Source organism: Condylura cristata, unplaced genomic scaffold (assembly GCF_000260355.1).
Source record: "Condylura cristata isolate star-nosed mole 26May11 unplaced genomic scaffold, ConCri1.0 scaffold00013, whole genome shotgun sequence".
Taxonomy (NCBI): domain Eukaryota; kingdom Metazoa; phylum Chordata; class Mammalia; order Eulipotyphla; family Talpidae; genus Condylura; species Condylura cristata.
Window position 1 is genome coordinate 48,135,502 of NW_004567114.1, and position 17,785 is coordinate 48,153,286.

Sequence of the window (17,785 nt, forward strand, 5' to 3'; positions counted from 1 at the left end):
CAAAAGATATTTATCAATTTTTAACAGGAGAGAAAATGAAGATACTTCACGCTCTCTGTGGGAAACTACTGACCCTAGTTTCTACAAGGGATTTCATTGAAGATTATGTTGATATATTAAGACAGGCGAAGCAGGAATTCCGGGAGTTAAAAGCAGAACAACATCGAAAAGAGAGGGAAGAAGCAGCTGCTAGGTAAAAAATAATTAGTTAATTATGCTATTGGAAGCAGTTTATGACTCTAAAACCATTTTTCACATTGTGCTTAATGTGATACTGACTTACAGATGTTTGGTGACTTTGCTAGGAGCTTATGAATGGATTACTACACTGTAGTTTTGTGATGATACTTAGAGCACTTTCCATCATTTGATGGTTAAAGTCAACACACCACTAATGGTATCTTTGCATCAGATAAACTAAAATATTTTAACTTTTCAGAATTCGTAAAAGGAAGGAAGAAAAACTAAAGGAGCAAGAGCAAAAGATGAAAGAGAAACAAGAGAAACTGAAGGAATATGAACAAAGAAATTCAACTGTGGATGTATCTGTTGGGTATGATTTGAATTACATTTCTCACCTGGCTTTACATAAAAAATAAAAGTCATAAAACTGAAACTCTAAAATGCTTCCCAAATGTTTAGAAAACTTTTTTCTATAGGTATATAATTGTGTTAACTAGCCTATGAAATTTCCATATAAATAGTCCCCAAACACATGTCTTATGTTTAAAAAAAAAACTTCTAGAAAATCTAGAATTAATTTTCTGATAGACTTAATGAGAACAGTTTTAACCAGTACTGTGATTATAGCATTAATAGTATTATTCTCTCCACCACCACCATTGCCACAATTGAGCCTTATATTTCACAGAGCTCTTTTGAGCATATTAAGGAATAAAGTTGGAGGCTTTGGTAGAAGTTATGGGGAGAGGATGGCAACACCTAAAGTAATTTAGTGACTACCAGACCATCTGGGATGAAGATTGGCTATAAAGATGTGGGTGTTTTCCATATTGTAGATGGCAAGACATATTTAAGTTTTACAAAAATAATTCTATTATAAAATCTGCAAAGGCAAGTTTTGAAAATCTCAGTATTCCAAACTTTGTGTATTCCCTTTTGATTATACTTCCTATAAAAATACCACAGGTCACAAAGTTGAAACAGCTGTGTTTAACTAACTATAAGAAATTAAATTTCAATATGTTGAGAAAGTTAATAGCTGTGACACCTAAAGCACAAGCCACCATGGAAAAAAAAAATAGGTAATTGGACATTATCAAATTAAAAGCTTTACATTTCAAAGAACACTGTCAAGAAAAATTTAAAAAGACAACCCAATATATAGGGAAAAACATTTGCAAAACTTTCTCTAATCTCCGAATATAAAGAACTCACATGACTCAACAGTTAAAAGACAACTGTTTGTCTTTTACAACCCAATTAAAATATAGGTAAGGATTTTAACAGGCATTCTCCAAAGAAGATAATACAAGAAGTGCATGAAAAGACGCTTGATATGATTAGGGAAATGCAAATCAAATGTACAGTGACATAGTACTTCATACTCAGTAGTATTGGTGATAATGTGGTTAATGTATGCAGAAAAGTCCATAATAACATTATTCTTAATAGCCAGAAAATGGAAAAAACCAAGTATTTACCAGTTGATGAATGGATAAACAAAACTATGTATTTCTTCTTTGGTATATTCGTACAGTAGAATATTATTCAGCAATAAAAAATGAAATCTGATACATTTACAGTGTAGATAAACTTTGAAAACACACTAAGCAAGAAAAACTTGTCCTATAATCTCATTTATATTAAAAGTCCAGAAGGGAAATCCACAAAAAAAAAAAAAAATAGAATGGTTGCCAGAGGCAAGGAGGATGAGGAAGTGGAAAGGGACTAATGGCTAGAGTTTTTCTTTTGGGATGATGAAAATGTTCTGGAATTAGGGATAATTATTGCACAATGCTGTAAATATACTAAACCATTGAATTGTACACTTTTAAATGATAACATACATCTGCTACTATATATATATATATATATAGTTGTGTGTCACCATATATGTACACATACACACATACATTATATATATAAAATTGAGGTAACATTGGTTTACGTCAGTTTGTATATTCAGAGTATAAGATATTCAGGCCTCCCTGTTGGTGCAAAGATCAAGATCTCAGCACTACCAAGCTATAGCCAGACACTGCAGCATGAGTTCAATCCCCTACCAGATAGCTAGCCCACATGGTGTGTCAGACCTCTCTTGTCCCACCCACTGTTTCCCTCCGCAGTGTATTTCAGTCAGTCTGCCTGTTCTGCTTGTTCTGTCTCTGGTGAATCCTCTCAGCCCCCACAACCTCTGGCCTAGACCCCAGTTCTTGTATGCATAAAAAAAGAAATCTTTTAAAAAACAAGAAGCTCCTTTTAAAAAAAAAAAAAAAACACAAACACATATGTACACAAATGCATATATACACACACACCTATATGTATACATATATGTTTGTTTGTTGCACATAAATTGTATATATACACACGTACGTAAAAGATACCCCTTCAGGTGTTGATGCCATACCATACCCACCACTATAATCCATTGTGCTCCCTCACTACCTTGCTTTTTTTCCTCCCTTTCCCCCTCTATTAGCCTTAGTTCTGTAACCTGCTTTATATAGGGTGTTTCAGTTTGGCTTTATCAGACCCTTTGTTTGATTTCTCTGTTCCACATATAAGTGACACCATCTGGTATTTGTCTTTATCCTTCTGATTTTTTTTTTGATAACCGAGTAATAGTCCATCTTCTTGATACATTCATTTGTGTTTGGATACTTAGGTTGTTTCCATAATTTGGCTGTCATAATTAGTGCAGTAGTGAAAATGGGAGTACATGTTTCCCTTCAAATTAGTATTTTTATATTCTTCAAATAGATACCTAGGAGTGGAATTGCTAAATTGTATGGCAGATCCATAAAGTGATGATTTTTATGGCATGCGAATTAGATCTCAGGTGTTTTTATATTTTATAAACTTTTTCCAGTTTAAATATAATTGATACATAGCACTGTACCCCTTTAAGTTGTTCGACATGATAATTTGATATATGTATATTTTGTAAATGTTTACCACAATAAGTTCATATCCATCTTCTCATATAGTTAGTTTTCCTTGTAAATCGCAATTTAAAAAAAACTAGGCCCTCCCTGGTGGCGCAGTGGGTTAAAGCACAGCACTAAGAAGCTTAAGCCACTTCCGCTTGAGTTCGATTCCCGCCTGCCCCGGAGGTGACCAGATGGCCAGGCAGACCTCTCCTGACCCACCCACTGCTCCCCTCAGCAGTGTACTTTGTCGATCTGCCTGTTCTGCTCCCCACTCTGTCTCTGGTGAATCCTCTCACTCTCCACATCTCTGACCTGTACCCAGTTCTATATAAATAAATAAATCTTAAAAAAAAAAAAAAGACTAGCATGGCATAGATACCACCATTTCTTATTTTTTATACTTGTATAATCTGTTATGGCTTTTGAATACATTTTAGTTTACAGACCTCCCTTTGGGTGTAGAACATAAATGAGAGAATTTACATCACATACAAGATTAGTTTAAATTTGAACAAGATAGTGAATAATGTAAAAACTTCAGTTTTGTGTTCATTCTACCTACTTGCTATATCTGAAAGTTGTTTACTTAACTCTGAGCCACTATCACCTCCCTGCTGGCTACTTAGACTATTGAAGTGACTTATTTACAAAGAGGAGAGTGGTCTTTCCTCCTCTACTTTTTCTGCCAAATTATTTTTACATGGTAACCTAAGTGCTTTCCCATCATAAATTTACCCTTTCTCAAGTCTTACACTTTTTTCCCTTTGCTTTTGAAATAATGCCTCACAAGAGCTAGCATGACTTATTCTACCTTTTTCTCATCTATAACTTCGATTTTTTTTCATTTACATTCTTGAAATTTTAAGCTCCTTCCTTCCTTTTCAGGGCAATGCACTGCACATGTTACCCTGCCTGTAAGAAATGCAGATTTCTTCTCAATTACTACTTTACTCTCCCCAGTCTCCCTAATCTCACAGTTTAAATGTCACTTCTTCAAGCAAGCCTGTCTTTATACCTGAAACTAGATTCAGTGCTCAATATGCTTTCATAGCAACTTGTAATTTATTAGTACTTTCTACATATTTTAATTTTACAATAGTTTATATAATTATAATCTTCCTCTGTAAAACTACAAACTCTGTCATCTTGTCCACTATTTCCTAACCTTAATGCCTGGCACTTCTAAACAAGTAATATGTGGAATTATATTTTCATTAATATTACCTTTTTTTAAGGGAGGAAGAAAGAGAAGATTTTGATACTAGCACTGAGAGCAAAGAAATAGAGCAAAAGGAACTAGATCAAGATACAGTCACTGAGGATGAAGATGACCCAGGATCACATAAAAGAAGCAGAAGGGGTAATAACAAAAATTTCTTTAAAACATGATTGCTTCATTTTAATTGATGAAACACTTTACTAATTCAGCTGTTCAGAAGTATACATTATATTGTCTAATTGTAGTTCCATGGTTGTGTTTTTTAATTCCCCAGCTCTTTATCTAGGATGAGTTATAAAAATAGTGACTGTTTCATTCTAAAATGACATTTGAAGTTATAATAGTATGTTGTCTGGTGTTTCTATATTTGGATATATATCTGTATGTTTTTTATATTTAAGGGAAGAAAGATAATCATTTATCTTTAATAGGTCAATTTCTTATAACTTCAAATTTCAGTTATTCAGCAAGTTTTGTTGATTTTGCATTTGCTATTTTATATTAGGTCAAATAGAAATTTATATTTTGTAACATACTCAGTAATTCAGTGTGCAGTGAATGTTTCCTAGAAGCTGGAAATGTAAATGTCATTAATGATTTCCATTCAGTTTTTGAGAATGGGAAACTCTCCTGCTTTAAAGTAATTTTACTAATTACTAGATCAAAGGGAGTACATTTTTAAAAGCTATTAATAGAGATTACTTCTAAGGAACTTTAACCATCCCATTTGAGAACTGCTGAAGTGAAGAGCTTAGGTTTATTCTGTGTTCATCATTTGGATATTATTTTTCTCTGGATTATTTTCTAAATGGTTAGTATAAATATATGAAAAATCTCCTGGGATCAAGGAGGCTAGATTTCCTGATAATGCAGTTGACTTAGAAATCCAAGACAAATTAACTGCATATTAATAGTATTTAAAGCATATTTCTAAGCAGTGGACCAAAGGAGAAACCACAATGGGAACTAGAAAATATTTCAAACTAACCAATACTGCACATTAACCTTATTTGGATAGTCTTCCTCTATAGAAATTAATTCCCATAATACATGTTGGGAAAAGAGAGAGGAAAATTGAGCTGGCATTTATTTAAGAAGACAGGTAGAAAAAATCTCCCCAGTAAGGAAATGATAGATATGACATTAATAAAATGTGAAACTATGATGAATAATAAAATGTGAAACTATGATGAAAGCAACAAAGTTTGTTCTTTGAAAAAGACAAACTAGACAAACATTTGTTAAAACTGACTAGAAGTTGGAAGGTTGGGTTACAATAAAAGCTAGGACTGAAAAAGGGAAACATTAAAACTACAGGTAAAGTAAAAAAAAAAATTAAATTTTTTTTTTATTTTGTATATTTTTTGCATCATTTTTCATTTTTGTACAATGTGTGCTTTCTCATTCTGGTTATAAGTCCTCATAAAATTCCCACCACTGATTCACCCATGGACATTCACCTAGTCCCTTGTGTTCATCCCACCCCTGTTTTGATCCTATTTCTGTCTCCTCTTCAGAATGTCTCTGGTTTATAGTTGCTTGTTGATTTTGATACTTTATTATAATTATTCTTTATTTCCCCCCTAATTCCTTACTTGGATCCTCTGCATTCCTCAAAAGTGAAACCATCCATTATTTTTCTTTTTCTTTCTGGCTTATTTCATTGAACATGATCCATGTTGCTGCAAATGAGATCAGTTATCTTTTGATTGCTAAGTAATATTCATTACGTGTGTGTGTGTGTGTGTGTGTGTGTGTTATGTGTACAGACCCCACATCTTCTTGATCCAGTCATCCATTTTGGGCATTTGATTTGTTTCTATGGCTTACCTATTGTAAGTTGTGCTGCAGTATACATGAGGGTGTTGGTGTCTATTTGAATTAATGTTTTTGTGTCCTTTGAGTAGATACTTAGGAGTGGAATTGCTGAATCATATGGGTGCTCCATTTTTAGCAGTTTGAGGAACCTCCAAACAGCTTTCCATAGTGGCTGGACCATTTTGTATTCCTACCAGCAGTGTAGTTGAGTTCCTTTTTTTCCATATCCTTGCTAGCATTTGTTGCTGTTTTGTTTTAATATGTGCTGTTCTCACTGGTGTGTGATGGTATCTCTAGAGTAGAAATTTAAATAGAATGGACTAAAATACAATTTTATGGCACTAACTTTGAAAAAAGGAATAAAATAGTCAAAATCATAGAAAAATAGAAATTGTAAAAATGAATTAATGCGGGCCCTCCCTAGTGGCACAACAGGTTAAAGCTCAGCACTATGAAGCTGTCACAGCCACTGTAAGCACAAGTTCGATCCCCAACAGGGGTGACCCACGTGGCGTGGGTCCAGTCTCCTGGCTGCTCCCCTCAGCAGTGTATTTCAGTCAGACTGCCTGTTCTGCTCCCCACTCTATCTCTGGTGAATCCTTTTACCCCACCCCTTGCACTTCTGACCTGTACCCCAGCTCTGTATGTATAAATAAATAAATCTTTAAAAAGAAAGTGAATTAATGAACAAATTAAAAAGTGTAAGTGGTCCCAAGCCATTAAAGGTCTTGAATAAGTATTCAAAGATCTTCCTGAAAACATTAGTTCTAGCGTACCTTGTAGTTGAATTCTGTCCAAGTAGATAATTCCAATCTTGTACAAACATATCAAGCAAAAGAAATAGAAAGAAGAAACATCCCCAACCATTTAAACAATTTTGACAGTGACTGAAATACAAGAGAAGTCCTTTAATAGAGCATAAGACCAGGCTGGTCACCAGGAATCCAGACTCTTTATATCAGTCACTGCTATCTGTAGGGTTTTGTTGCCAAACTGAAAATGATTTGTCATCATATCTCCATTATACCTATGAGTAGATTTTAATAGAATATAAAGCTATGATAGAGAAGAACAACAAAGTTTGTTCTTTGAAAGAGACACAAACTAGACAAACCTTTGTTAAAACTGACTTTTGGCAGAGAGAAGGATGGGCATAACCCAGAATTGTATGTAATGCTTCTGCTCTCTTAGATTAAAGTTTCCTGGGTAACTATGCCTACTGAGGAAAGAGAGCCTAGGAAATATTGCCCATCTTGTGGATGTCTGGTGCCCAGCTAAAAATTATAGGTTCTGATAGCTCAAAGCTTTGGTTAGCAAGCTATTGCCAGTGGCCAAATCTGCACTGCCCCTGGTTTTATATAACACATCAACTAAACAGTCTTTACTTTTTAAATGATTGAAAAATTTTTTGAAGAATATTTTGCAGTATGTGAAAATTACATGAAATTCTGATTTCAGTATGGCTGCTTTCTTGCTAGAGTGGCAGATTTGAGTATCTGTGACAAATAATATAACCCACAAAGCTAAAATATTTACTTTACTTTTATAGAAATAATTTGCTGACCCTCTAATGTGCATTAGAAGGAGGTCTGAATGTTTGTTACAGAATAACTGACTCTGTCCTTTTCAGTTTAATTGTAAACTGGCACAAAAGAAAATTGGTTTTATTAACAATATATGAGTGTGATCTTGATGCCTTTACAAAATAATACAGAGTGCATGGCTTAAGCAATAGAAATTTATTTTCTCACAGTTCTAGATGCTAGAAATCTAAAGTCAGAGTACAAATAGACAGGAGGCGACCCCTCTCCCTAACTTGCAAACAGTACCTTCTCACTGACCGCATCCAGCTTTTCCTCTGTACTCAGAAGTGGGGAATGGCACTTTAGTCTCTCTTTCTTATAGAGACCAAATCTGTTGGGTTGCACTCCCACCCCCACAACTTCGTTTAACCTTGTTTATCTCCTTTAAGATCCTGGCTCTAACTATAGTCACACTGGGGTTTAGGGTTTCAACCTCTGAATTTGGGCTTGGTCTATAACATATAGCAATTTAGTCTTTAACATATAGGAATTTGGTATAACTTTGTATTTTTTTTTCATCAATTAAAAGGATAATGATCAAGTGTTATTTCAATTATAGGGAAAAGGGGACAAAGTGGATGTAAGGAATTTACAAGACAAGAAGAGGTCAACTGTGTAACAAGAGAACCTGTTACTGCTAATGAGGAAGAAGCTTTAAAACAGGAACATCAACGAAAAGAGAAAGAACTCTTAGAAAAAATTCAAAGTGCCATAGCATGTACCAATATCTTTCCCTTGGGCCGAGACCGCCTGTATAGAAGATACTGGATTTTTCCTTCTATTCCTGGATTGTTTATTGAAGAGGATTACTCTGGCCTCACTGAAGACATGCTGTTGCCTAGACCTTCATCATTTCAGAATAATGTACAGTCTCCAGTTCCTCAGGTATCCACTAAAACTGGAGGGTCTTTGGTGTCTGAATCTACCTCCAACATTGACCAAGGTCTGTGTGATGATTCCGTGCAGCTGCCAAAACCAGTGCATAAGCCAAATCGGTGGTGCTTTTACAGTTCATGTGAACAGCTAGACCAACTTATAGAAGCTCTTAACTCTAGAGGACATAGAGAAAGTGCCTTAAAAGAAACTTTGTTGCAAGAGAAAGGCAGAATATGTGCACAACTTGCCCATTTTTCTGAAGAGAAGTTTCATTTTTCAGGTAAATTTTGATGACAACTTTTTCTCTCCCTGTAATCTTTGGTTCACTTGAACATTTTCCAGCAATTAAAACTGTATTCAAAATACCTTATCTTTTACTTGAACTATGCTCTCAGTTTGAGAAAGTTTGCAATCAAACAAGGTTCTCTAGATTCCACTGGGTTCCATTTGGGTGATGAGGAACACATCTAGCAATGTGAGAAGAACAATACTCTTACTAATCGTCTTGTTCCTTCATTAGTGGATTCTTAATACCCTTGGCAGCAAGGTTACCATCAGTTTTAGAGATCTGATAGTGTTTCACTCACTAAGGGTTTTGGCAGAAGGGCCAGGGACAGGTTCCATTAGTAATCACTTTTTAGGAGATTGACTGCAAGGACAGATGAAGTAGCAACATTTCCTATTAGATGGCTGATCTGTTGATGACAAGTGAGAAAACAGTAAGGGTGTTTTTCAGTACAAGCTTTTATGTTACTAAATGAGGTTCCCTAGATGATCTCTTAAATGTAAGAACATATCATGGCTACTTACTTGAGGATTAAATACTGTAGGTCACAATTCCTTTTCTAATGGCTTTTTTGAGATTTAATTCATACACCATAATATACCCATTTAAAATGTATGATTTTAATAAGAAAATCATAATAAAGATATTCAATAACTTTCAGATAAACTTCAAACTGATAGTAAACCTACATATAGTCGGGGGAGATCTTCCATTGTATATGATCCATCTCCGATGTCTGCAGAAAGGCAACTTGAATTGAGACTAAGAGATTTTCTTTTGGATATTGAAGATAGAATCTACCAAGGAACATTAGGAGCAATCAAGGTTTGTGCCTGTTCCCATGTAAGAGGAAAACTAACTGATTGTAAAATATACTATGTGATTATCTTTAAAAATCAAAACAAAGCAATTTAGTAAACATAATTGACCTTTTTACTATCAATTTTTGGGATCTTTAAAAAATCTTCTTTGTAGTATTTTTGCCTGAGATCTTGAAATGTGTAAGGATATTTACTTCCTGCTTGACAAGTTCCTGTCTGTTTTGCTTATTTATTTCTTTATATTACCTGTTTTAAAATCTGTAAGTAATTCATGCTTGACATGTGTGTTCTAATACCACACATATTTTTTGCTATACCATCTGTCATTCCTTTTGCTTCTGTCTGGTGACAAATCTTAGAATTGCTTACAATTTAACTAACTATATGTAGAGAGTAAGACATTAGAGCTTCCATGTATGAATGATATGAATTACATTTGATCACCTGTAATCTTATTTTTAAATTCCCCTTTTTTATTTAGAATATGTTCTAGAATTACATGAGTTTTTCATATGTATATTGAGATACCTTGTAACATATGCAATTTTCCCAGGATAGTAAATTCAATTTTTGTTGCAGGTTACAGATCGTCACATCTGGAGATCAGCATTAGAAAGTGGACGATATGAATTGTTAAGTGAGGAAAATAATGAAAATGGAATAATTAAAACTGTGAATGAAGATGTAGAAGAAATGGAAATGGATGAACAAGCAAAAGCCATAGTAAAAGACAGGTACTAAAAGGGATTTCCAAAAGTAGACATCACTTTTTGCCACTTTAATTATATCATGAATGTAATATTTTTTTAAGATGTGTTCATAGAAATGAACACATCCAGGAACCTGGGATACAGGTCAGAGGTGCAGGGGGTGAGAGAAACAGAGTTGGGAGCAGAACAAGCAGATTGACTGCCATACACTACTGAGGGAAGCAGTGGGTGAGACAGGAAAGGTGTGCTGCACCATGTGGGTCAGCTCCCTGGCCAGGGATCAAATTTGTGCTTCCGTGACTGCTGACAAATCATAGTGCTGAGACTTTACCCTTATGCCACAAAGGAGGTCCCTATTCAGTCTTCTATAGGAAAACTAAGTAAATTGTTGTAGCTATAAATGTTATCTGAATAGTAATCAAAATTTATATCTGTATAGCTATAGATACTTTTACTTTTTCTGAGTTATTTTGAATATTGCCCTTCAAGGTAATTGCCTAAAAGCAAATAGTGGGGAAACATTTAACTAGCAAATATTGAACAAAGTAAGTGTTCTGGTAGAAGGAAATACCCACTCTAGGTATATAGGACTACTTGTCTTGGAAAAACTGGAGGGCAGCAAAGTGCTAGAGGATATGACTACAAATGTGAGACTTAAAAGTGGGGAAAATAGGATACTGGGAGAGAAGATTGTCTACAAAACTTTTCAGTGATCATTTTTCCCCAGTATGGAAATTTATTGCAAAGGGAGTGAGATTGTAGGCTAAGAATTAGAGGACAGCTGTAAGTGTCCTACCCAGACCCACATGGCACAGCAGACCTCTCTTGCCTTGTCCGCTGCTCTTCTCAGCAGTGTATTTTGGTCAGTCGGCCTGTTCTGTTCCCCACTCTGTCTCTGGTGAAGCCTCTCACCTCCCATACCTCTGGTCTGTACCCCAATTCTAGTGTATATAAGTAAATAAATCTCTTTTTTTAAAAAAAAGTGTCCTATCCAGGGAAAATTGAAGAAGAAAGTAGAAATGTGCTGCATGAAATATTTATTCCTTATGGCCCCTCAAGAGTGTTACCTCTAAAATCTTTCTATAAAGCCATGTCTTATCCATCTTCCCTCTCCTAAATAATTGACCTTGTGACCCCCTTAAGTGACTTGACATTTAATTTAGCTCTTGGTTCATGATTATCTCCCTTTCCTACAAATTTACAGAACTCCTTGAGTTTGAGGAAAATATTTCTTTCATCTAACTGTTCAAATGATAAGTGAACTCAAGTTTCACCTAACAGTATGAGGTGCCATAAACTCTTCATTGTTTTAATTATAGACTTCTGAGCATAAAAACAGAAACACCCAGTACTGTCTCAACTAATGCAAGTACACCACAGTCAGTGAGTAATGTGGTTCACTACCTGGCAATGGCTCTCTTTCAAATAGAGCAAGGCATTGAGCGGCGTTTTCTCAAAGCTCCACTTGGTAAGTATCTGTTTTTATTTCAGAATATTAGTACTGCTTTAAATGATCTTGAACTTGCTCTTTCATGAAGAGAACTGTATTGGCTAACAATAAAACTAATTGACTAATTTGATAAACTGGAGATTGTATTAAAATATAAGTACTTTCAGGTGTGATCTATTTTTTAAATACCTAAATACTAAGTTTTTTTTTTTAATTATTCTAGCTAAGTATTGAATTTCATGGGTATATTTTTGACAGTTGATCTCTTATGAAAAGTTTTATAAAGAAAAGGTTACTAAAAGCTGAGAGTTGCTAGACCCTGAATAATTAAAGTTTATACATAATATTTATATCTATTACTTAGAACCCCAAAGATAGCATTTAAATCCACAATTAGTACAATTAATAATGTGGGTTACTGACCTGAATGTTGTACTAAATCAAAATGTTAAAAGAAATACAGATGAGGAAATGCTTTGTAATTTATGGTTAGTATGATAGGAATGATACTTTCTGGGTTAGGTGTCAATGATTTATGAAATTAATAGGCTTTCAGGGACTAACTTACTATGTCTCTAGGAAAATTTATGTTATCATAGTCTCTACTTTCCTGTGGTTTTTCTGAAATTTTAAGTTTATTATTCATCATATTGATATAATTCAGCATATGTTTATATTGTGATCACAATTGTGGGATACCAAGAAATGATTTTTAATATTTGTTCATTGAGGTAACACAATGGTTTACAACATAATATGTGATTTAGAGATAAGGGATCACATCCTCAGGTGTATGATACCAGAACATTTTTTTGAAGTTTATATTCTTACATTATTGTTAATTTTTGTCTGATACTTGATTTCTTCCCCCAAATGCAGTCCCCATAGTTGTCCCACACAATAGCACCTGTGTAGCCCCTTGTACTCTTCTCTCCCTGTTGACCCCTCCCTCCCCTCCCCGGCTGTATGCCTCAGATCTATGGTCATTTTACAAGTTTTTTTTTTTTTTTCTGATGTTTTGTTTGGTTTCCTTATATTCCCCCTATAAGTGAGACCCAGATCTGATACTTCTCTTTTTTCTTCTAACCTATTTTATTTCTCTCAGCATAATCCCCTCCAGCTCCATCCATGGGCATAAGTTTATCTTTTTTGACCACATTGTTCCATTCATCTGTTTTGGGGCTTCCATACCTTATCTGTTGTAGGTAGTGCTGCAGTAGACATAGGAGCTCAAGTTTCCTTTCAAATTAGAGTTTTTGTGTCCTTTCAGTTGGTTCCTAGGAATTGAATCACTGGATCATATGGTAGGTCCATTTTTAGTGTTTTGAGGAATTGCCATAAAGTTTTCCATAATGGCTGGACCAGGTTGTATTCCCACCAGCAGTGCAAGTGGGTTCCTCTTTCTCCACATCCTCACCATCATTTGTTGTTTCCAGTATTTTTTTAAAGATTTATTTACTTTTTTATGCATACAGAACTGGTGTACAGGTGTGGAGAGAGGCTTCACCAGAGACAGGAGTGGGGAGCAGAACAGGCAGATCAACAAAGTATATTGCTGAGGGGTACAGCAAGCAGGTCTGGAGAGGTGTGCCATACCATGTGGATCACCCGAGGGGCTGGGTATCGAACTCATGCTGCAGTGACTTGAGCTTCTTAGTGCTGTGCTTTAACCTGCTATGACACCTTTCCCGTACTCACTGGTGTGAGGTTTGGAACTTCATTGTGGTTTTGATTTGCATTGTGTTTTAGATTTGCCTGTTAGCCATTTGCACTTCTTCTTCTTTTATTAGATTTATTTTTATTTATTTATCTATACAAGAACTGGGGTGTAAACTATATGTGTGGGAGGCAGTGAGAAGATTCCTAGAGGCAGAGAAGGGAGCTGAAAGGGCAGATCTGAGGGTAACAGCAGGCTAGACAGTAGAAGTCTGCAGTGCCATGTGGGTCAGCTGGCCAGGGATAGAACTCATGCCACAGTAGCTAGCAATAGCTTGATGGCCCTGAGACTAACCCACCAGGGAGGCCCTTGCATTTCTGCTTTGGGGACGTGTCTTTTTTAGCTCTTCTGCTCATTTTTTTGAGTGGGTCATTTGCTTTGTTTTTTTTTTGTTGAGTTGTATAAGACATTTGTAGATTGTTTATGTCAGTCCCTTATCAGTTGTATGGTATAAAATATTTTCTCCCACTTAATAGAATGTTTCTCCATTTTGGTTGTTTCTTTTGCTGTACAAAAGGTTTTGCGTTTGGCCCTCCCTGGTGACACTATGGGTTAGGGCACAGCACTGCAAGCTAGCCACAGAGGTTTTTCATTTAATGTAGTTCCAGCTGTATCTTCCCTTCATTTTCCTTGCTTCTGGAGGTCAGTCCTCAAAAGATGTTTTTTAGTTGTGTAGTTGTGTGTCATGGAGTGTTTTGCCTATGTTTTTTTCTATATATTTTATGGTTTTACATTTAAGTCTTTTATCCATTTTCAGGGTGTGTGTGTGTGTGTGTGTATGTACACACATGCATGCGTATATGTGCGTGTGTGTCTTAGTGTGTGTCTTAGTGCTCTAGTTTCATTCTTTCCATGTGGCAAACCAATTTTGCTAGCACCATTTATTGATGCTATATTTGTCCAGTGTGTATTCTTTGCTCCTTTATCGTAGATTAGTTGATGGTGTGTGTGAGAGAGAGAGATTTTATTTCTGGGCTTTCAATTCAGTTCTATTGATCTGTGTGTCTGTTTTAGTTCCAGTACCATGGTTTTATTACTATCGCATTATATAACCTGCTAGAAATAGTTTTTTTTTTCTCTTAATCATATCTTTTGGTTTACTATTAAGAGAGCAACTTGAATAGACTAAACTTTTTTGAAATTGATTATCCTGTCAAGTAATAAGAACAAGCATTCAGAGTAATTTTTAAATGTCAGTGTATTTGTAAAAGGTCTGCTTTTTGTTTGCTTGTTTTTTACACCATTGTGGTCCCCATATGTAGAGAACTCAAACAAAAGTTCAAGAAAAAGTCAAAACTAACAGGTCTGCTTTTAAATTGAGAGCTAGTGGCTATTATCTTGTTATTTTAATAAGAAAAATTTAAATAATAAATAAGACATTTTCATTATTTTTATTAGTTTATAATTCCACCATGAATTCACTTTTCATATTGAAAGTAGCACTTACAAGAAATAAAATACTGTGATCACAGCTCACAAAGATACTAGAATTTGTCTTTGCTTTACATCACTTTTACTTCTGCCTTCAGTGTTTCTTTTTTGTTTTTAGTATTAATATTTTCTGTCTGAATCAAATTATGTATATAAGAGCTCTCTATTTCTTAGCCACTTTGAATTTATAATTACTTCAATTAAAATGTAATTTATGGAGTAACCTTTATAAATACATTACTACTACTCATTAATCCTAGAATTCCAAAAGGGGTAAGAGGTAAAAACAATTCTGCTGTTTCCTCTTTTGAAATTGCAGCAATTCAATTGTTTTATAAATTCAAGGGGAAGAAATAAATTTAATTAGTGTCTCTACATTTTAATCCCTGTATCTTATTAAATATTTAGACAGAGAAAAAGTTGAAACATTGGGAGATTTGCAATTTTATCTATTAGGTTATGTTAGTGCCGAGAGCTATAGCTTTCCTCATGCAAGATATTATACAGCAGTATTTGATTCATTTCATCCAGAGGGAGGGAAAGGAAACTATTTAATTGGGGATCTTAAAAAATAGCTAAAACAAGAAGAGTTCAGTTTCTCATACTTGCTTTTTCAGTAGATGTTGGTCAGGGTCAAATGTTGATCCTTTATTCTGTGGCTTTCAACTGCCATTGCTGTCCCATAAAATACTAATGGAAGAATTGATGTCTGCGGCTCTTATTTTATGTTTAAGCATTTGGAAGGTCTATTTTCAGTAGAACAGCAGAAGATAGAGGTAGCACTAGGGTTTTAAGATAGACTAAATATTGGGAGCAAGGTACTCTTAATCTGGGAGACAAACAAGGATTCCATTTTATGAATGTGTTATGTACAATATCAAAAATTCTCATCCTCTTAATAATTTTTCAACATAGCAAAGTAATCATTCCAGTTTAAGATATTTCATATCTTAAGGAAACAATTTATGTTCCAGTTTCTTTGTTATATTCCTTTTATTTCAGTAATCATTGGACTTTTTAAGTTTGAGGGAGATATATATGTTTCAATTATGTAGATAAGATGTGTGAGACATGTTTTAGGTTGGTAATTTCATCATTAATAAAGTCATACTTATGGTTAAACCCTTAAGCTATAAAACAAATCCTCAAACTAACTTTATCAATTTGAAATTAGGTAACACAGAAAGTAATACAAATCAAAGGGGAGATAGAAAAAAAAAGGACAAGAAAAAGAGAGAGGAAGATCAATCTAGTATGAGAGATGGTAAATTTTTAACTTCTTAAAGAATTTTCTCATAAAGAATTATAATTTTATTTGCTGTGTTGCTGAATACTAATTTACATTTAGGTTTTAAAGAAAACCTTGGATTTTTTTTTTTTAAGATGGTAATGGTGTTGATAGCAAGCTTATTAAATGATAGCATCTTCCTAACATTTTCTTTCTATAATTCAGACTTAAGCTAATCAAACTCTTAAACTGGGACATAAATACTTGACATTGATGAATCTTAGGATTCTTTTACTTTTTTCAAAGATTTATTTATTTATGCATACAGAACTGGTACAGGCCAGAGGTGCAGGGGTGGTGAGAGGATTCACCAGAGACAGAGTAGGGAACAGAACAGGCAGATTTACTGAAATTCACTGGTAGGGGAGCAGCAGGCAAGACAGGAGAGGTCCGCTGCACCATGTGGGTTAGCTCCCTGACCTGGGATGGAACTCTTACTGAAGCAGCTGTGACCAGTTTTGCAGTGCTACACTTTAACCCATTGTACCACCAAGGACAGCCTGCATTTTAGTATTCTGTTTTTATTTTATTCTCTAGGAATTCCAAGTGGCATGGTCCCATGGATTACTATGTAGTGCCTGTTATTCAGTATGACATCTCCTGGTGTAATGATCATTATGACTCTATCAGTATTTTATATTTATAAAATTGTTTTTAGTTAGTAAGTTCTTGAAGAATTTAGCTGTGCTGCATAATGGAAGATAAAAGATATTTCTGCCCTTGACAGTTATAGAACATAAAGAAGAAGCAAGGTTTAAGATAGCATTAACAGAAAAATGGGATCAATTACATATACTGTTTTGTATCCTTAATTACTATACGAAAATAGAAAAAGGTAGTCATCCAACATGGGCTAGAAAATATTACAACAGGGCAGAAATAGGAGAGGTAAGGATGGACTTTAAGCTATACTGATTTAATTTTCTTAAGCACCTCTTTGATCAAAACCCATTATGTTTTCATTAGACTTTGACATGCAAAGTTCATAATTGACTCCTTTCTTTCACTCTCCATATTAATTTATTCAACCTTGTTTCTTGCCATTGCCAGTAAGAATGCCCTCTGATTTATCCTGATAGATTTCTTCATAGTTTTTGAACTAGTAAATCCTGTTGCTTCCTTCTCGCTCAGACCATAGCTTTTTATAAAGCCTTATATTAAAAAGCCAACTTATGTAGAAATTACAAAGTGAGAGGGTGGAGATAAGTCAAAAGCACTTAAGTGGTTTCACCTTCTGCTTCACTAATATTTCTCTTTACATTATCTGAGGAGTCATTTGACTGTTTATTGTTGCCCTCTCCAATTGAGTTATTAATCTAAATTATTTTTAGAAGTTCTGATGCTTTGTCAGACTTCTGGTAGTTTATACATATTTTTATGTTTATTTCTTAAAATATATTAAACAGGAGTATTTTTTAACAGTTTATTTTTACATCATTTTGTACATTTTTTTTTCATCTCAATTGTAAT

At 34.6% G+C, this 17,785-nt stretch overlaps 1 protein-coding gene across 1 annotated transcript in view; it reads left to right on the top strand.

Moving 5' to 3' along the window:
- The window catches only part of BAZ1A (bromodomain adjacent to zinc finger domain, 1A), an 87,138-nt gene that overhangs the window by 58,627 nt on the left and 10,726 nt on the right, over positions 1-17,785 (top strand). Inside the window, exons 15-21 of the mRNA XM_004681945.2 lie at positions 28-193; positions 440-553; positions 4,352-4,476; positions 8,296-8,892; positions 9,560-9,723; positions 10,299-10,453; positions 11,749-11,897. Coding sequence (XP_004682002.1) covers positions 28-193; positions 440-553; positions 4,352-4,476; positions 8,296-8,892; positions 9,560-9,723; positions 10,299-10,453; positions 11,749-11,897 — 1,470 coding nt within the window. The remainder of the gene's footprint in view (positions 1-27; positions 194-439; positions 554-4,351; positions 4,477-8,295; positions 8,893-9,559; positions 9,724-10,298; positions 10,454-11,748; positions 11,898-17,785) is intronic.